At 39.3% G+C, this 21,256-nt stretch overlaps 1 protein-coding gene across 4 annotated transcripts in view; it reads right to left on the bottom strand.

Annotated features, from left to right (window-relative positions):
* The window catches only part of SETDB1 (SET domain bifurcated histone lysine methyltransferase 1), a 39,673-nt gene that overhangs the window by 7,468 nt on the left and 10,949 nt on the right, over window positions 1-21,256 (bottom strand). For 3 of the 4 annotated variants that reach the window (XM_017680044.3, XM_017680051.2, XM_017680035.2), the window contains exons 4-14: window positions 16,136-16,170; window positions 15,616-15,715; window positions 14,920-15,045; window positions 14,550-14,751; window positions 13,968-14,041; window positions 12,902-13,092; window positions 12,073-12,202; window positions 11,287-11,452; window positions 11,045-11,203; window positions 9,790-10,422; window positions 9,192-9,308 (exon numbers count right to left, since the gene is read on the bottom strand). In XM_017680044.3, the coding sequence (XP_017535533.1) occupies window positions 9,192-9,308; window positions 9,790-10,422; window positions 11,045-11,203; window positions 11,287-11,452; window positions 12,073-12,202; window positions 12,902-13,092; window positions 13,968-14,041; window positions 14,550-14,751; window positions 14,920-15,045; window positions 15,616-15,715; window positions 16,136-16,170 (1,933 nt within the window). The remainder of the gene's footprint in view (window positions 1-9,191; window positions 9,309-9,789; window positions 10,423-11,044; window positions 11,204-11,286; window positions 11,453-12,072; window positions 12,203-12,901; window positions 13,093-13,967; window positions 14,042-14,549; window positions 14,752-14,919; window positions 15,046-15,615; window positions 15,716-16,135; window positions 16,171-21,256) is intronic. The other variant, XR_012130358.1, reaches the window with a different exon arrangement.

The raw sequence follows: 21,256 nt of genomic DNA, 5'->3' as shown, positions 1-21,256 counted from the left end.
AGCACTCCTAAAAAGAGCACAGAAAAAAACACACAACATATGAAGAATGGAGGGGGAGGAATAAGAAGGGAGAGAAGAAAAGAATCTCCAGACAGTGTATATACCAGCTCAATAAGCGAGCTAAGTTAGGCAGTAAGATACTAAAGAAGCTAACCTTGAACCTTTGGTAACCACGAATCTAAAGCCTGCAATGGCAATAAGTACATATCTCTCAATAGTCACCCTAAATGTAAATGGACTTAATGCACCCATCAAAAGACACAGAGTAATAGAATGGATAAAAAAGCAAGACCCATCTATATGCCGTTTACAAGAAACTCACCTCAAGCCCAAAGATATGCACAGACTAAAAGTAAAGGGATGGAAAAACATATTTCAGGCAAATAACAGCGAGAAGAAAGCAGGGGTTGCAGTACTAATATCAGACAAAATAGACTTCAAAACAAAGAAAGTAACAAGAGATAAAGAAGGATACTACATAATGATAAAGGGCTCAGTCCAACAAGAGGATATAACCATTCTAAATATATATGCACCCAATACAGGAGCACCAGCATATGTGAAGCAAATACTAACAGAACTAAAGAGGGAAATAGACTGCAATGCATTCATTCTAGGAGACTTCAACACGCCACTCACCCCAAAGGATAGATCCACCAGGCAGAAAATAAGTAAGGACACACAGGCACTGAACAACACACTAGAACAGATGGACCTAACAGACATCTATAGAACTCTACATCCAAAGCAACAGGATATACATTCTTCTCAAGTGCATATGGAACATTCTCCAGAATAGACCACATACTAGCTCACAAAAAGAGCCTTAGTAAATTCCAAAATATTGAAATTCTACCAACCAATTTTTCAGACCACAAAGGTATAAAACTAGAAATAAATTCTACAAAGAAAACAAAAAGGCTCACAAACACATGGAGGCTTAACAACATGCTACTAAATAATCAATGGATCAATGAACAAATCAAAATAGAGATCAAGGAATATATAGAAACAAATGACAACAACAACACTAAGCCCCAACTTCTCTGGGACGCAGTGAAAGCAGTCTTAAGAGGAAAGTATATAGCAATCCAGGCACACTTCAAGAAGGAAGAACAATCCCAAATGAATAGTCTAACATCACAATTATTGAAACTGGAAAAAGAAGAACAAATGAGGCCTAAAGTCAGTAGAAGGAGGGACATAATAAAGATCAGAGAAGAAATAAACAAAATTGAGAAGAATAAAACAATAGCAAAAATCAACGAAACCAAGAGGTGGTTCTTTGAGAGAATAAACAAAATAGATAAGCCTCTAGCCCAACTTATTAAGAGAAAAAGAGAATCAACACAAATCAACATAATCAGAAATGAGAATGGAAAAATCACGACAGACTCCACAGAAATACAAAGAATTATTAAAGACTACTATGAAAACCTATATGCCAACAAGCTGGAAAACCTAGAAGAAATGGACAACTTCCTAGAAAAATACAACCTCCCAAGACTGACCAAGGAAGAAACACAAAAGTTAAACAAACCAATTACAAGCAAAGAAATTGAAACGGTAATCAAAAAACTACCCAAGAACAAAACCCCGGGGACGGACGGATTTACCTCGGAATTTTATTGGACACACAGAGAAGACATAATACCCATTCTCCTTAAAGTGTTCCACAAAATAGAAGAAGAGGGAATACTCCCAAACTCATTCTATGAAGCCAACATCACCCTAATACCAAAACCAGGCAAAGACCCCACCAAAAACGAAAATTACAGACCAATATCCCTGATGAATGTAGATGCAAAAATACTCTATAAAGTATTAGCAAACAGAATTCAACAGTGTATCAAAAGGATCATACACCACAACCAAGTGGGATTCATCCCAGGGATGCAAGGATGGTACAACATTCGAAAATCCATCAACATCATCCACCACATCAACAAAAAGAAAGACAAAAACCACATGATCATCTCCACAGATGCTGAAAAAGCATTTGACAAAATTCAACATCCATTCATGATAAAAACTCTCAGCAAAATGGGAATAGAGGGCAAGTACCTCAACATAATAAAGGCCATATATGATAAACCCACAGCCAGCATTATACTGAACAGCGAGAAGCTGAAAGCATTTCCTCTGAGATCGGGAACCAGACAGGGATGCCCACTCTCCCCACTGTTATTTAACATAGTACTGGAGGTCCTAGCCATGGCAATAAGACAAAACAAAGAAATACAGGGAATCCAGATTGGTAAAGAAGAAGTTAAACTGTCACTATTTGCAGATGATATGATACTGTACATAAAAAACCCTAAAGACTCCACTCCAAAACTACTAGAACTGATATCGGAATACAGCAAAGTTGCAGGATACAAAATTAACACACAGAAATCTGTAGCTTTCCTATACACTAACAACGAATCAATAGAAAGAGAAATCAGGAAAACAATTCCATTCACAATGGCATCAAAAAGAATAAAATACCTAGGAATAAACCTAACGAAAGAAGTGAAAGACTTATACTCTGAAAACTACAAGTCACTCTTAAGAGAAATTAAAGGGGACACTAATAAATGGAAACTCATCCCATGCTCATGGCTAGGAAGAATTAATATCGTCAAAATGGCCATCCTGCCCAAAGCAATATACAGATTTGATGCAATCCCTCTCAAATTACCAGCAACATTCTTCAATGAATTGGAACAAATAATTCAAAAATTCGTATGGAAACACCAAAGACCCCGAATAGCCAAAGCAATCCTGAAAAAGAAGAATAAAGTAGGGGGGATCTCACTCCCCAACTTCAAGCTCTACTACAAAGCCATAGTAATCAAGACAATTTGGTACTGGCACAAGAACAGAGTCACAGACCAGTGGAACAGATTAGAGACTCCAGACATTAACCCAAACAAATATGGTCAATTAATATTTGATAAAGGAGCCAAGGACATACAATGGCAAAATGACAGTCTCTTCAACAGATGGTGTTGGCAAAACTGGACAGCTACATGTAGGAGAATGAAACTGGACCATTGTCTAACCCCATATACAAAGGTAAATTCAAAATGGATCAAAGACCTGAATGTAAGTCATGAAACCATTAAACTCTTGGAAAAAAACATAGGCAAAAACCTCTTCGACATAAACATGAGTGACCTCTTCTTGAACATATCTCCCTGGGCAAGGAAAACAACAGCAAAAATGAGCAAGTGGGACTACATTAAGCTGAAAAGCTTCTGTATAGCGAAAGACACCATCAATAGAACAAAAAGGAACCCTACAGTATGGGAGAATATATTTGAAAATGACAGATCCAAAAAAGGCTTGACGTCCAGAATATATAAAGAGCTCACACGCCTCAACAAACAAAAAACAAATAACCCAATTAAAAAATGGGCAGAGGAACTGAACAGACAGTTCTCTAAAAAAGAAATACAGATGGCCAAGAGACACATGAAAAGATGCTCCACATCGCTAATTATCAGAGAAATGCAAATTAAAACTACAATGAGGTATCACCTCACACCAGTAAGGATAGCTGCCATCCAAAAGACAAACAACAACAAATGTTGGCGAGGCTGTGGAGAAAGGGGAACCCTCCTACACTGCTGGTGGGAATGTAAATTAGTTCAACCATTGTGGAAAGCAGTTTGGAGGTTCATCAAAATGCTCAAAACAGACCTACCATTTGACCCAGGAATTCCACTCCTAGGAATTTACCCTAAGAACGCAGCAATCAAGTTTGAGAAAGACAGATGCACCCCTATGTTTATCGCAGCACTATTTACAATAGCCAAGAATTGGAAGCAACCTAAATGTCCATCGGTAGATGAATGGATAAAGAAGATGTGGCACATGTACATAATGGAATACTACTCAGCTATAAGAAGTGGAAAAATCCAACCATTTGTAGCAACATGGATGGAGCTGGAGAGTATTATGCTCAGTGAAATAAACCAAGCAGAGAAAGAGAAATACCAAATGATTTCACTCATCTGAGGAGTATAAGAACAAAGGAAAAACTGAAGGAACAAAACAGCAGCGGAATTACAGAACGCAAAAATGGACTAACAGGTACCAAAGGGAAAGGAACTGGGGAGGATGGGTGGGCAGGGAGGGATAAGGTGGGGGAAAAAAGAAAGGGGGTATTAAGATTAGCATGCATGGGGGGGAGGGAGAAAGGGGAGGGTGGGCTGCACAACACAGAGGACAAGTAGGGATTCTACAACATTTTGCTAAGCTGATGGACAGTAACCGTAATGTGGTTGTTAGGGGGGACCTGATATTGGGGAGAGCATAGTAAACATAGTACTCTTCATGTAAGTGTAGATTAAAGATTAAAAAAAAAAAAAAGAAGAAAGAAAGAAAGAAAAGGGGCATTACTCCTTGATAGGATAAAACTATTGGTAAATCAAAGATTAACGCATGCTTTAAATATCCTTAATGTTGATCACTTAAAGGGTGTCAGATGATCAGCTATGGAGGTACTCTTTCTGATAATATTCCTTTCTCTTAATAATAATAATAAAAAAAAGCAGTCCTTGTGTGCTGACCTCCAATGAGTTCTGCACAGTGGTATAGAGGGCATGTCAAAGTGTGGGCAAAGGGTCTGTTTGTTTCTATGCAGAAGATCAAGGCCTAGCTGGGCTACCCAGAAAATGAACTAAGATACAATATGAGGAGGAGTTTCCGGCATCAGCACTCTCTGGAGGGCTCGTGCCGGGGGATGGTCATCAAAAAGCCTCCACAGGGATCCAGGCGATGCTGTGGTCCTCGCTGCGTCCACCCCACCGTTTCCTGGACTTGCCATTGGAATGAGGAGGGAGATGTCTAGGCTGGCATGTGCATACAGTGAGACAATGAATTTGACCGGATCTGTACTGTTGGAACTCAACCAGGAGTTGGGAGGGGTGCAAGGTGTAGCGCTCCAAAATCTTATGACTATAGACTATCTATGGTTAAAAGGACATATGGGAGGTGAACAGATCCCAGAAATGGGCTGTTTTAATTTGTCTGATTTCTCTCAGACTGTTCGAGTACTGTTGGACAATATCCATCATATCATAGACAAATTTTCACAAATGCCTAGGGTGACTAAATGGTTTTCTTGGCTTCACTGGAGATGGATGGTAATTATAGATTTGCTTTGTTTATGTTGTGTACAAATTAGTAGTTTAAAACCTATACATACTTAAGATACTGTACAAGAAGATATGTCAAAGAAATAATCAATCCTCCCATGTTTTCTTCCATACGCTACCTCTATAGCTTTTCTTCTTCCTTCCTAATTACAACCCTTAAATAGAATTCATGCCTCATATTGAAGTTACCGAGTATCATAATTCCTCCAGGTGGTAAAGATACCTCGAGATAAGTGCTGGGCATAGAAGCCACAGGGCATAAATCTGCAAAGAAGTAAAAAGCTAACCTTTCCAAACAATATGGCTTCTCTCTCACTTACCAACTTTACATTTCCCTGTATGGCCCCAGAAGATGACTGGTTAGCCAGAGACGGGTAAGATTCCTCAAGGGAGGAACAACCTAAGACAGGCACAGTGGCAGGGGGGCCATCAGGTGAGAAATTGGGGATCAACAGAGGTGAGGATCAGAACCTCATCCCCCCTGCTTTGAGAGAAATCTTCTGCATCCGTGGATGGTTTATTGCCCTTGTCTAGCTTGGATTAACACATAGTCTACAGGCACACACCTGATCATCTACAATTGCTCGCCTACAACAGTAAACTATGTTTTCTACCTTTATCTTGCATCTACCTACCACTTCAGCATTTTATTAAAAATAAAAATAATAATAATAATAAAGGGAGAAATGTGGGATCAACATATAAATAAAGTATAAAAATCAAATGAATATTCATATTTGACCTGATTGTTTATAGTTCATAATGCGTGATCAAAACCGAAAGTTTCTGTGATGAATGCCCTTGTACTGTTCACCATGTAGGAATTTATTCACTATGTAAGAATTCGTTCACCATGTAAGAACTTGTTCGTTATGCTTCAGAAGATTGGAGACTGATGAGAGTTAGGCTTGAGATGGATTAATGATTGTCCATTGAGCATTGACCCCCCTATACTGAATTTTATTGTTGTTAACAACCATTTGATCAATAAATATGAGAGATGCCCTCTCAAAAAAAAAAAAAAAGTTAAAAGAACAAAACCAACAGAATTAACATAACATGCTGTCATTTCTGCTTCAGAACTTTTTTGTTAAGTGTTACTGACACATCAGAATGTCCGCTTGAGCCTCAGCTCCTTCTCTCTGTTACCAAGACCACCCCAAGTGTGAACTTGGTAGGAACTGCACCACTGCACGTGTTTATATCCATAAATCATAGAGAGTAAAGTTTTTGTGATTTTTATTAAAATTAAAAAAAAAAAAAAAAGAAACAACTGTCAGATTCCTTAAAACCCCCTAGGGTTGGGGAGGTGTTAGTATTCACAACTGTTGACAGCTGATAAAAACAAGATCAGCTTGGAAGGAACAAAGGCAGTTCAAATAAATTTGAACTCAGGTCTAATCATAACCATGTGAGACTCAGTAGGTATACTGAATGTCACTCATTCACTCAACAAAATTTATTTGAGTGGTTACTATGTGCCAGGCACTGGATAAGTTAACTGCTGGTGATACAGCTGTGAGCAAGACAGAGAAGGTCTCCACTGTCATGGAGCTTACATTCTAATAGAAAAGACAGCAAGAATAATCAATAAAGTTGTCACAGATGCTCTAAAGGATACAAACAGATTGCTCAATGAGAGAATTAAGGGAATGAAAATGACTTAGTTTTAGAGTGACCAGGAAAGTTTTGAGGAGGTAAGATTAAAGCTGAGAGCTCAAGGTTGAAAAAGATAGCCACACCGAGAGAACAGTAGAAGGATGCCAACAAGAGGGCACAGTATTTACAAAGGCCTTTGGGAGAGCCGGACCCAGAAGCTGAAAAGTATCAGTGTGGTTGGACAGTTTTGGAGGGAGACAGAGAAGAGGGGCTAGATAATATAGCGTCTTGTGACCTAAGATTAAGAGTTAGAATAAAATCCAAAGTGCAGTGGAAGCAATTAAAGAGTTTTAAGCAAGGGAGTGATGTATCACTTGTGGTTATTTTGAAGTATTTTTCTGAAAAGTTTCACACATGTAAAGAGATATACAAACATTCCTACCACCCAGCACTATTTAAACATTGTTACAAGATTCACATTTTTGTTTATAATTGAAACATAAATGATACAGAGATGCAGCTAAAGCTCACAACTGTCTTTTCCTTTGCTTAATTTTCCATATGCATTCAGCACAAGTTCATTTCCTGATTTCCCAAGTCTCAATCTCAAGATACTCAGACACAGCGGGTTTTCTATCAAACCCAATTTTCTGAAGTCTGACTTGCAGCCAGATCTGACCTGTTCTCACACTCTGTCCCTCTAAATCTAGCACACAGCTGTCAGCCTGAAAGCTCCCTTTACTTCGCTGTTATCTGTGGGACCCCTTCACTCCACTTTTGAGTGGGATCCTCTGTTTCCTGGATGAGTATGCCTTTGTTCCTTGTTATTGTTATCTTGGCAAACATTTCTAGTAAATTTCTGAGAAGGGGAATAATAGAAAAATTTGAGGTATTTCATACCTAGAAATGTCTTTAGCTTATCCTGACACTTAATTGATTGCTTGCCTGGGTTTAGAAATCCAGGTAGGAAGTAATTTTCCCTTAGAATTCTGAATAAATTCCCTAATTGCCATCTAGCTTCCACATGTTATTTTGAGAAGGCTGAAATCAATCTGATTTCTAATTTTTTTTGTGGTCTACCTTTCTTCTCCAGAAGTGTTTACGATTTTCTTTTTGTCCTCAGAGTTCTGTGGACACAATGATCGCATTTTATTATCATGTATTTTATGGGGATCTACTTTCATCCATAATGCTGGGACCTAATTGGACCTTTCAATTTGGAAACAGATACCCTTCAATTATGGGAAAATTCCTGAATTATTTCACTTATGCATTTTCTCCTTTTTGTTCTCTCTGCTAATTACATATCTTGAGCACTAGGCTTATTAGTTTCCATGTTCATATATAACCAATTCACCACATTACAGTACAGTGGTCTTCCTCTTCTCCTGACCTGTCCTTGTCAATCTCACATGCTGGCTCCCCTCCTCCATCCAATCTGTAGCTGGAGAGTGCAGGACTTACCCCTGGGCCGCCGCCTCTTCTCTACCATCAATATTCTTCCTAGGTGAACTCATTCAGGCTTTAAATACCACTCCTGTGCTGATGATTCCTAATTCTTTATGTCTAACTCTTACACTTCTCTCTAGAAATCTCAATGCCTTTTTGACACTTCTACTTGTATTGCATAACAGGCACCTCCAACTTAACATGGCCAGAACAGAAGCCGAATTCCACTCAGACTTGCAACTCTGTTAATCTTCCATCTCAGTAAAAAAGCACACTTACTTAGTTACTCAAGTATAAAATTTAGAACTTGTTCTTAATTTTGCTCCTTCTCCCCAACTTTCTCAATCTATCAAGTTTTATAGTTCTATCTCCAAAAGCATTCCAAGTCTATCCTCTTTCATCTCTACTGCCACCTTCCTTCTAGTACAAGCCCTAGCAACCACCATCTCTCACTTATCTTCCTGTAATCATCTCCTAGGTGGTCTTCCAAATTCTACTTTTGCTGTCCTAAGACCTGTTCTCCATAAAGAAAGAAGTCGAGTAATCTTCAAAAGACAGATCACGTTATCTGCTGGCCTAAAATTCTCTAGCAGCTTCCTGTTACACCATGAATTTGATTCTAATTTTTATTCTGATTTACAAGGTTCTATATAATTAGATCCCTGCCTGCTGCCTACTTCACCCCTCTGAACACATCTTACTTGCTATAACCCACAATCTGTTAAGATATTCACACAGCTATGAAATTAAGATAATCTTTTACTGAATAGAAAATTGCTATATGTTATTCAATCTAGGCCTTACATGCCTTTAATTCAAGGAAAACCGAAGGGAGAAATGTATGCTGGGAATTCAGTAAATAAGATTTCACTGATAAATTGCCTGTTTCAGTTATTCTATTTCTAGCTCCACATTTTAGAATTCTGATGATTCCCACAAGCATAGAAAAATAAGAATTCAGTCTCTGAGGTGCCCTACTTTCCCCTGACTACTTACCCTGTGGGCAGACACTCTTCTAGTCTCTTGTACTGGTAGCCAGAGTTAGGGTTGATCTGGCCCCCTGGGGTGCAGGCTGTAGCCTGGACAGTCAGCTGATGGCAGGCACACTTGGACCTGTATAAGAGGGATGAGTACAATAGCTACAGCTGTGACACCTTCTTCAGAAGCAAGAAGTACTAATAAAAGTATGGGAACGAGGTAGTGAAATTTTTCTTCCCTCATACATGTGAATGAAAAAGGAAAAGATAAGAGTAAGAACATGACATGACATGACATGACAGAGTGACAGTAAAATAGAGACAGAGAATGAAGTAGCAACTGAAAGCATGATGGAGGGAAACAAAAAGTAGGAGAATCAGAGAAACAAACACAGAATACATGTGCCTAGGGTCATGCAGTGGGACAAGTCGGACGCCAGCCTCTCTACCTCATGGCTCTTATGGAGGCCTTCTGGCAGAAGACCCAGCTGAGTAAGGAAGTAAAGGGAGGTGGGGAGAGGAGGAAAGGCATGCAGATGTAAGACAAAGGAAGAGGTGTTACGAAAGGCAACCATAACAAAGTTGGAAGCAGGGCTGGCAATTCCCTAACAACTCACTTGTCCCGGCACCCGTCCTTGCAGTCACAGCCAACCAGAAATTCAGGGCCTGTGTTAATGAAAACACCCTTGCCTGGGATTCGTTCCTTGCTGTAGGCCACTTGGGGTGGGGGAGTTGTATCAATCTCATTGACACAGGATAGAGGAACATCTTCCTTCCCATAGGTGATGTCCAAAATATAGTAAAAAGGCTTATAGGGTTGAAACTTCCGGTCCACAAGAACATATGGATCCAAACAGAACATCTCCAGGAAGAGGAAGTCACAGCCAGTCTCAAAAAGGTAGCGCTCAATCTCCTGCATTGTCCGAAGGCAGAGACCACAGGGTGTCTTATAGATAACATGAAAGCCCATCTTGCGGTTAACTCGGCGCCGGGCTGTCATCCGCCGGAAATCATATAGTAATGGGACGAGCAAAGGGTTCTTGCCCCGGTACTGCTCACTTCTCATAGGTCTGACCCGAGACAGACAAGTATAGCTGCAAACATGAGGTAAATAGAAAAGTTTCTCCATGGGAGCACGGTAGGAGGGCTCTGCTGGGGCACGATCCAGCATGCCGTGGAAGGCAGGAGGGGCTGATGGGGCTGGAGGTGTTGGGGGTGCTGGGACAGAAGATGTTGAGCCTAAAGGGGATCTGCAAATAAGATGCAAGAGATCATATAAGATGGCAACAGGACCTCTCTGTTGCATAATTACCCCTCTAGCTGGCTAAGCCACTTCTCTCATCTTTCAAATAGCCGTGCTCTTGAAGCTAAAGATAACACAAGAAAGTCAGATTTTTCCTTGCCTTACCAACTCAAGACAACAAAATGCCTGGTTACTCTTTACTAGTTGATAATATCTCTAACAGTGTACCTTTCCCTAAAATTCTTTGGCCTGTGAATTATGGAAGTAGAGTCCAGGTTTCTACCAATCCTTTTTTTCCTGCTACAGGTCCTATAAATGTCCTTATTAACTCCAATGATTCAAGGAAAGAGGCTGTACCCTTCCCTTTTACTGGACCAACCGTGACACAACATTCAACAAGAAAGTTAACAAATGACTTTCTGGTGATTCTGTATTTCTAGGCACCTGACTTGTAATTCAATTACTGTTATGTTCTGTTTCTTGGAAACTTCCAAGGTTAAACTTTCAAGTCCAAACTCCTCACTGTCATAACAACTAAGTCCTTGGAGCCAAGGAACCTCCCACCTCCCTATACTGTGACCACTCAAGTCCACACTAACCCCCCAACAGAGAGCCTGAGATTTTCTCACCTATACGTCTGGTTGATCCCAGGTTTCCCAGTAGGGACATTTTCACTGAGTGCAGGGGATGTAGGGGAGGAATGACCAGATCCCACAGATCCTGGACGAAAGGACGTGCTCTTTTTGGCTACCTGTTTCCGAGATTGGGCAAGCTGGCTTTCCAAATTTCTAGGAGATTAGAGATCATATAGTAAGGGATACAGAAAATACAATATGAAAGAAACTGGTGAAAAAGAAGAAACAGCACTCACTCACTGTCACCTGCCTGGGGGGATAGAGGTGGAGCAGGTGGGGCGAGTGCAGCAGGTGGGGTAGGTGGGGCTGTAGGCTGTGGAGGCTCCATTGGCTTGAACTGGGTTCCAGTACTGGTTAGATCCTGGGTGTACTGGACCACAGGGCCTTTGCTCCTCACAGCACCTATAGGAAAAAGGAAATTGGTCACTGAGAAAGACAGCAGTCTCACTTATATTCATGTACACACCTGATGCTCTATTTATGTAATATGAACAGCACCAAAAGAAACATTTTGAGTTAAGTGCTAAGACTGTCAGTTCTTACCGATATGACCTCAGTAATAGGGCTTTATCTTCCTGCTTGAAATGATTTACATTAGTAATTATTTTATACTTGGGTGAGATTTTTTAAAAACTGCATTCTTAGAACAACTAATGTTGTTAGGAAAAATCAATCAGAAAGTATGCCAGGAACACATAAAAACAAAAAGAGTCTGGGCTTTAAGAAAACTGACCATAGGTAACCCAAAGCATATAATCCTCATGTGGATAACAGAGGTTACTACTACTACCAATACCTCTAACCTAAGCCATCAGATTTTTATGTGGCTGTTTAGAATGACCCAGAGCCACAGCACAATAGCACTACAAATCCATCACCACTACTGGAAACCACTCAGGGCACATGTCCTGTTTCTAGTGAATCAGCAGTGTCATTCTGACAAAGGCAATAGCTACTGTATATAATCGCCTTTGCTAGTTTGCCCATTTCTTCTCTCCCCCAGGGTATCTTTTGGGACATACCCATATTTGGACGTGTCCTAAGCTGTCCTCCTTGCTTCTTCTCCAGTGCAGAAGCTGAGGATGTCTTCATGCTGAACATGGGCTCTAGCCGTGTAGAGCCTCGGTAGATCCATTCACATCTTTTGTCATCCTGGAGGATTGGGAGGAAGAGTGGGTGGAAATGAGTTACAGGCTAGAATCTATCCTGTCACTTCCTTGAGAGAAATCTCCCTGATGAGCCTTGAATTCGCTACCTATTCAATAAACTTATATGACAAGAATCAAGAATATAAAGAAGACAAACACATATTCCTTGTTTAAGAAATTACAGGAGAGACAAATGTTTATACTGAGTATAAAAAGTGTGACAAGAATCCTAAGGCTTTAGAAACATCTGACTGAGATAGTTCAGAGAAAAACTATAGTTCTAAGAAAAGTGTGAGAAGGACAAAACAGATAGGTACATAACATCTAACAGTTAAATTGGGCCTTGAAATATCAGGACCTCCAATTCCTTGACTCCTTTTTTGTCCCACTATGCCACCAAAACCTTAACCTGGACAAATGGAACTAGCAGCATTCTCTGTACCTACATGCAATGTGAATATTCCTAGAAGGAGGGGGAACGAAAAAAAGCCAATTAGTGTTATCCTAAATTGAGGTAATTTATTTTCAATAACCACTCACAGATGAACAAAAAGGACAAAGTAAAACTAGACACAAAACAGAACAGATAGGAGGAAAACAGAGAGAAAAATTATGTAGTAGCTATAAAATCATCTTTATTGCCTCTTATGCTCTCCCATTCCACCCCAACCCCTGCCTCCAAAACCCTAGGGAAGAACAGTACCAAGAAGAGGATCCTGACTAGGCTGCCATCCACCTCCTCGACCCGGGACTTCCACCATGTGCCTTCCCACTCAGTCTTGATAAGCTGGCCACTCTTGAGCAGCACCATGGGCCGGTTGGGGTAAGCTGTGATATACTCCTCTATGAAGTCTCGGCAGGAGATGTCTTCTATGTCCTCCCAAGTCTTTTTCACTGTCCCAAGGAAGAAGCAGGGCTGAGAAAGGGTAGGTAGGGCATGTCTTGATAGGGAAAAATGATTGTCAAGGAGGCATTTGATATTTTTCAAGTTGGGAGGGAGAAAAGAAATGAAGAAATCATAACCTCAGGGGAAGCAAAACCAAGACCATCTGAAAGAATTGAACCTAATGTGTAAATGCTATACAAATCAAGTAAATACTAAATAAATAATATGCAAATAAGGTTGAGTCCCTCATTATTAAAAAAATGGATGTTTCACCTTGGGAAAATTCTTGCTAATATGATATGAGTCTAGAGGTAAATCAACAAAGATTAGGTGGCATAATGAAATTGATAAAAAAAAAATCTGTCCTCCTTTCTCATTCTCTAACAGGCTTTTAAGGGACCCTGAGTGCATTTACTGCCATGTTATATGGAAAGATAGCAGTGTTAGTTGACTCTTCTGCAATTAAAAACAGCTGCTTCCATAGGAGTCTGTCCTCAAACAAGAGTCACAAATATGATATATCACAGCTTCTGCAGAAACACTATGCAGACCAGATTTATAAAAACATTAGATAAAGCATGAGACTAGCAAAGAATTAACATCTTCTCAAACCTAAAGCACTTTGACATGAAATCAGAACACATCTACAATATGAGCATCCACCCAAGTCAGTCATGATCTTCTAGCATCTCACTCTTTGGCTATAAAGACAGCCTTAGAGATGAGCAAATAAAACTGTATCTCCCAAAGAACACTTATTAAACTTATGCTCTTTAAGACATAGCACCAAAAACATCAGGGCTTTTCAACTGGCTGTCTTCCCAAGAAATACAAGGCAGAGAAGAAAATGGATAGAACTCAGGAAGAAAGGAAGGTCACTTACGTGGCCGACAAATGGGATACAGTTCAGACTGTGTGACATAAGAAGCATAGCCATCATCAAAGAAGATGAGAAACCTGTAAAGAAAGTGATGGTAGAAAGATCGGGGTCAGAAATTATCTTGTGGCTTCTACTCCTCTGGATCACTAACAGCATACACTCCAGGGAAGATGTTTCATTGTACTACTTTCTTTCTATTACTCTTTCTTCCTACTCCAAGAGTTAAGAACTTTCCTTAACCTAACCAACATATCCCCACTTTTCCAAAAGCTACTTCTTTTTGTTCCACTATCAGAATAGATTCCTATTCTGCTGAAAACAATTTAGTCTCCATTTCATTTTTTCTTCCTATACGAACTCCCTATTCCCTTAACCATTAGTCAAATTTGATTACTTTTTCCTAGTTTTCCCCTTAAGGAAAAAAAAAAAAGGAAGAAAGACTGCCACATTACTCCTATGGCAAAGAACAAGAAAGTGTGCCTGGCCACTGGGGATGGAGAACACAAAGGCCATCTGGACTATGGCTTGAACAGGGCAGGTGCTGTGTCCCTGGCCTCCGCTCTCTTTACAGTCCCATCCAGGTACCTGAGCTTGTTTTTGACGTTTGGTGTCTCAGCTACAATGCCAGCGTAGAGCCAGACTTGATTCCCATCTTTGTATTTGGCCACCACTCGACTGCCCACATATAATTTGTCAGCGGGAGGGTGGTAATCATAGGCAATATGGTTCCCGGACAGCAGACTCTTTCCTTTGTTGTCAAATTTCACCTTGTACTTCTTTCCTGGCCCTAAGTAACAGAGAAAGATAAACAAAATTAAAAAAAACCCCATCAGTTTCCATGTAAATCCTAGCTGCTATGTGAGGGACAAAAGGCAAGACTGTGGAGAAAAGAAACCATCAGCAATGGAGACCTGCAGGTTGCCTTTCATTAGTTCTTCCTCTAGCTTGAACATACCAACCGTCTGGATGGCAATAAGGGTGCCTTTGTGCCATGTCTTAGTTCTCTTCTTGCCCAGAATGCGCATGCTGACTATCAGGTCACCATCTTTGCTCAGTTCTCCAGTCATCTGACTCAAGGTTCCTATGGAAGAAAGAAAAGTTCTAAAGAGATATGGTAGAAACTGGGGAGAGTAAATAGGGCAGTAGGGTACTAAGGGAAAATAGTGTAATCTTTGATCCTTAGCCACTTTTCCTGCTCTCTTGGCCAAGGACAGAAACACAAGGCACAGCTGACACAACAGGAAAAACTTGGATTTTAAATTCACATACAGTTCAAGAATACCTTACTTAAACTAAATGTTTCCAATTCCCTATTAACAACAATGTTAACTAGCAGTCATTAAATGCTAAGCAGCATTTATAAAACAGTTTCTTGTAGGGGATATACTAACAGCTCCATTCTATAAAGCTTTCCTCAGACCTCTTTATAAGAGTTTGAGTTACTCTCTTATTTTTAATCTCCATTTGGAAGAAGTATTCTGAGCATGGAGCTAAAAACGTATTTGGATAAAGCCATCACACACCTGAAGAAGCACCCGACAGAGGTGAGAAAGGAATCCGAGTTGCTTAAACAAAGCCAGTTATCCATGAAATCTCTGCAGGAATTCACCCCCCAAACCCCACCTGTACCAAGGTACCTCCTGACCCTAACCTTTATGTAGATCCTGGGAACTGCTCTTCTTGTTGACTGCATCCATGAACTTCTGGACATCTTGAGCTGACTTTCTTAAGGCAGCCATAGCTTCACGGAGCTGTGAGGAAGGTGATGAGGGAAACAAGTTTTAAAATAGTAGCATGGGTTAGGAATAACTTAATAAGAACTCATCTTTCAAAAATCAAAACAGAATTGAGTTACGTTTGGAAGCTTACGGTTACTTTATCAGGCAAAACTGCCTTATCTTACAAATCTGGTTCAGAAATCAGCTTTAGGAAGGTTTTCCCAGTTAACTTCACCTAGCTGATCACTGCCAAACTCTACATTTGTACAGCACTCAGTGCATGCATCTCTAAGTAACCTCTTATGTATTCTTATAACATCTACTAGAGGAATACAACCTACAGGACTGATTACAGGATGATGTTGATGTCTGAACTGATTAAATGGTCAGGTCAAAAGTTTCTCCCATTTTTGTATTCTTATTTCTCACCTTCCCTTACCCATTCCAACTCACCTTCTGGTCTTTTGGAGTTCTGCTCCCAGCATCACCTATGGATAGGAAAAACTAATGAGTGTAAGAGAGTTACCCTTAAACCCAAGAAATCAAGAAATAAGCTACTTGGACACATTATTATAGGCATTACTGACAACTGAAAACTAGGTATAGATACATATATGTACAAATGCTAAAAGGGTCCAGAAAGGTAAAGAACAAATAGGTGACAGTGCTTACCTGGGGGTAATGTACTAGGGCAGGTCTATGGGATTTTGAGTTTTCATTGTTTATTTGAATTTTTGTAACAACTATTTACTTATATGGGTTATGTGAATAATTAGAAAAAATGAGATGTCGTCAATGCATAAAGCTAAAGCATTTATTCTTGAGTAGTGCTCTTCAACAGAACTTTCTGCTATGACAGAAATGTATCTGCCCTATCCAATGTTAACATCTGACAGCTAAGCACATGAATGTGGCTGGTGCAACTGAGAAAATGAACTTTAAATTCCACTAGAAAATTTTGAAATTCAGATGTCATTCTTACCCTATAAATTACCTTTTTAAAATGTTTCACTCAGTGGTTTCTAGTATATTCACAAGGTTATACAACTATCACCACTAATTCCAGAACATTCTCTTTACCCCAAAAAGAAACTCCATACTTATTAGAGGTGTTTCTTTTTTTGGGGTGATGAAAATACCCATTAGTAGTAGCTCTCCATTCCATCCTCCTTCCAACCTCTGGCAACCAGTAATCTACTTCCCGTCTCCATGGATTTATCTATTCTGGACACTTCACATGAATGGAGTTACACTGGATGTTGTTTACCATACAGAGTTAATCTATGCTGTAGCTTTTATCAGTACTTCATTCCTTTCTATGGCTGAGTAATAATCCATGGTATTGATCTCAGATTAAAAAAGTCATATGCACCCCTATGTTTATTGCAGCACTATTTACAATAGCCAAGATATGGAAGCAACCTAAACGTCCATCAGTACATGAATGGACAAAGAAGATGAGGTACATATACACAATGAATACTATCCAGCCATAAGAAAGAAACAAATCCTACTATTTGCAACAACATGGTTGGAGGTAGAGGGTATTGTGCTCAGTGAAATAAGCCAGGTAGAGAAAGACAAGTACTAAATGATTTCCCTCATTTGTGGAGTATAACAACGAAGCAAAACTGAAGGAACAAAACAGCAGCAGACTCACAAACTCCAAGAGACTAACGGTTACCAAAGGGGAGGGTGAGTGGGGAGGGAGGGAGAAGGGGATTGAGGGTTATTATCATTAGTACACATGGTGTGAAGGGGATCATGGGAAAGACAGTGTAGCAGACAGAAGACAAGTAGTGACTGTGGCATCTTACTACACTGACAGACAGTGACTGCAATGAGGTATGAGGGAGGACTCGATAATATGGGTGTGAATGTAGTAACCACATTCTTTTCACATAAAACCTTCATAAGAGTGTCAATGATACCTTAATAAAAAAAATTCAATGGTATTGATATATCATATTTTGTTTATCCATTCATTGATTGATGGACATTTGAATTGTTTCCACTTTTTGCTATTATAAATAATGCTAAAACAAACATTCATGGATGAGTTTTTATGTGGGCATATGTTCTCATTTCTCTTGGGTATATGGCTAGAGGTGGAAATGCTGGGTTATATGGTAACTCTGTTCTTAACCTTCTGAGGAAATGAAAGACTTCAAAGTGGCTGTACCACTTCACATTCCTAAGTAATTTAGAGAGTTCCAATTTTTCACATTCTCATCATCACTTGTTATTGTCTAGCATTTTGATTATAGCCATCTTAATGAGTATAAAGTGATTTTGACTTGCATTTTCTTTTTTTATTATTTTGGTATCATTAATGTACAATTACATGAGCAAGATTATGGTTACCAGACTCCCTCCATTAGCAACTCCCCACCACATACCCCATTACAGTCACTGTCCATTAGCATAAGAAGATGCAACAGAATGACTACTTTTCTTCTCTGTGTGGTATTGCTTTCCCCGTGCCACCCACCAATATTATGTGTGCTAATCGTAATGCCTTTTACCCCCTTATCCCTCCCATCCCACCCATCCTCTCCAGTCCCTTTCTTCAGCTCCTCTGCCCATTTTTTAATTGGATTGTTTCTTTTTCGTTTGTTGAGGTGTGTGAGCTCTTTATATATTTTGGATATCATCCCTTTATCAGAACTGTCATTTATGGATATATTCTCCCATACTGTAGGATCCATTTTTGTTCTACTGATGGTGTCCTTTGCTGTACAGAAGCTTTTCAGCTAGATATTGACCCACTTGTTCATTTTTGCTTTGTTTCCCTTGCCCAGGGAGATATGTTCATGAAGAAGTCACTCATGTTTATGTCCAAGAGATATCTGCCTATGTCTTTTTCTAAAAGTTTTATGGTTTCATGACTTATTTTCAGGTCTTTGATCCATTTTGAATTTATTTTGTGTATGGGGTTAGACAATAATCCAGTTTCATTCTCTTACATGTAGCTGTCCAGTTTTGCCAGCACCAACTGTTGAAGAGGCTGTCATTTCCCCATTGTATGTCCATGGCTCCTTTATTGTATATTAATTGACCATATATGTTTGGGTTAATGTCTGGAGTCTCTATTCTGTTCCACTGGTCTGTAGGTATGTTCTTGTGCCAGTACCAAATTGTCTTGATTACTGTGGCTTTGTAGTAGAGCTTGAAGTTGGGGAGTGAGATACCCCCCACTTTATTCTTCCTTCTCAGGATTGCTTTGGCTTTTCGGGGTCTTTTGCGGTTCCATATGTATTTTTGAACTATTTGTTCCAGTTCGTTGAAGAATGCTGTTGGTAATCTGATAGGGATTGTATTGAATCTGTAGATTGCTTTGGGTAGGATGGCCATTTTGACAATATTAATTCTTCCTACCCAAGAGCATGGGATGAGTTTCCATTTGTTAGTGACTTCTTTAATTTCTCTTGAGTGTCTTGTAGTTTTCAGGATATAGGTCTTTCACTTCCTTGGTTAGGCTTATTCTGAGATATTTTATTCTTTTTGATGCAATTGTGAATGGAATTGTTTTCCTGATTTTTCTTTCTATTAGTTCATTGTTAGTGTATAGGAAAGCCATAGATTTCTCTGTATTAATTTTGTATCCTGCAACTTTGCTGAATTCTGATATTAGTTCTAGTAGTTTTGCAGTGGAGTCTTTAGGGTTTTTTAATGTACAATATCCTGTCATCTGCAAATACTGACAGTTTGACTTCTTCTTTACCAATCTGGATTCCTTGTATTTCTCTGTTCTGTCTAATTGCAGTGGCTAGCACCTCCAGTACTATGTTGAATAACAGTGGGGAGAGTGGGCATCCCTGTCTTGTTCCCTATCTTAGAGGAAAAGCTTTCATCTTCTCGCTGTTCAGTATGATGTTGGCTGTGGGTTTATCATATATGGCCTTTATTATGTTGAGGTACTTGCCCTCTATCCCCATTTTGCTGAGAGTTTTTATCATGAATGGATGTTGAATTTTGTCAAATGCTTTTTCAGCGTCTATGGAGATGATCATGTGCTTTTGACCTTCTTTTGTTGATGTGGTGGATGATGTTGATGGATTTTCGAATGTTGTACTATCCTTGCATCCCTGAGATGAACCCCACTTGGTCATGGTGTCTGATCCTCTTAGTGAATTTTTGAATTCAGTTTGCTAATATTTTGTTGGGTATTTTTGCATCTATGTTCATCAGAGATATTGGTCTGTCGTTTTCTTTTTTGTGGGGTCTTTGCCTGGTTTTGGTATTAGGGTGATGCTGGATTCATAGAATGAGTTTGGGAGTATTCCCGACTCTTCTATTTTTTGGAAAACGTTAAGGAGAATGGGTATTATGTCTTCTTTGTATGTTTGATCAAATTCCGCATTAAATCCATCTGGCCCAGGGGTTTTGCTCTTGGGTAGTTTTTTTGACTACCACTTCAATTTCCTTGCTCATAATTGGTCTGTTTACATTTTCTGTTTCTTCCTTGGTCAGTCTTGGAAGGTTGTATTTTTATAGAAAGTTGTCCATTTCTTATAGGTTTTCCAGCTTGTTAGCATGTAGGTTTTCATAGTATTCTCTAATAATTCTTTGTATTTCTGTGTGGTCCATCGTGATTTTTCCTTTCTTGTTTCTGATTCTTTTGATGTGTGCTGATTCTCTTTTTCTGTTAATAAGTCTTGCTAGAGGCTTATCTATTTTTTTCTCAAAGAACCAGCTCTTGGTTTCATTAATTTTTTTCTATTGTTTTATTCTTCTCAATTTTATTTATTTCTTCTCTGATCTTTATTATGTCCCTCCTTCTGCTGACTTTAGGCCTCATTTGTTCTTCTTTTTTGAATTTCGATAATCGTGACTTTAGACTATTCATTTGGGATTGTTCTTCCTTCTTTAAATATGCCTGGATTGCTATATACTTTCCTCTTAAAATTGCTTTTGCTGCGGCCCACAGAAATTGGGGCTTTGTGTTGTTGTTGTCATTTGTTTCCATATATTGCTTGATCTCTATTTTAATTTGGTCATCGATCCACTGATTATTTAGGAGCATGTTGTTAAGCCTACATGTGTTTGTAAGCCTTTTTGCTTTCTCTGTACAGTTTATTTCTAGTTTTATACTTTTGTGGTCTGAGAAGTTGGTTGGTAGAATTTCAATCTTTTGGAATTTACTGAGCCTTCTTGTGCCCTAGTATGTAGTCTATTCTGGTGAATATTCCATGTACACTTGAGAAGAATGTGTACTCTGCGGCTTTTCGGTGTAGAATTCTATAGATGTCTGTTAGGTGTGTTGTTCAGTGCCTCTGTGTCCTTACTTATTTTCTGTCTGGTGGATCTGTCCTTTGGAGTGAGTGGTGTGTTGAAGTCTCCTAAAATGAATCCATTGCATTCTATTTCCTCCTTTAATTCTGTTAGTATTTGTTTCACATTTGTCGGTGCTCTTGTGTTGGGTGCATAGATATTTATAATGGTTATACCCTTTTGTTGGACTGCCCCCTTTATCATTATGTAATGTCCTTCTTTATCTCGTTACTTTCTTTGTTTTGAAGTCTATCTTGTCTGAGACAAGTACTGAAACACCTGCCTTTTTCTCCCTATTGT

Source organism: Manis javanica, chromosome 4 (genome assembly GCF_040802235.1).
Source record: "Manis javanica isolate MJ-LG chromosome 4, MJ_LKY, whole genome shotgun sequence".
Classification (NCBI taxonomy): domain Eukaryota; kingdom Metazoa; phylum Chordata; class Mammalia; order Pholidota; family Manidae; genus Manis; species Manis javanica.
This window is presented reverse-complemented; position numbering and strand designations above follow the sequence as displayed.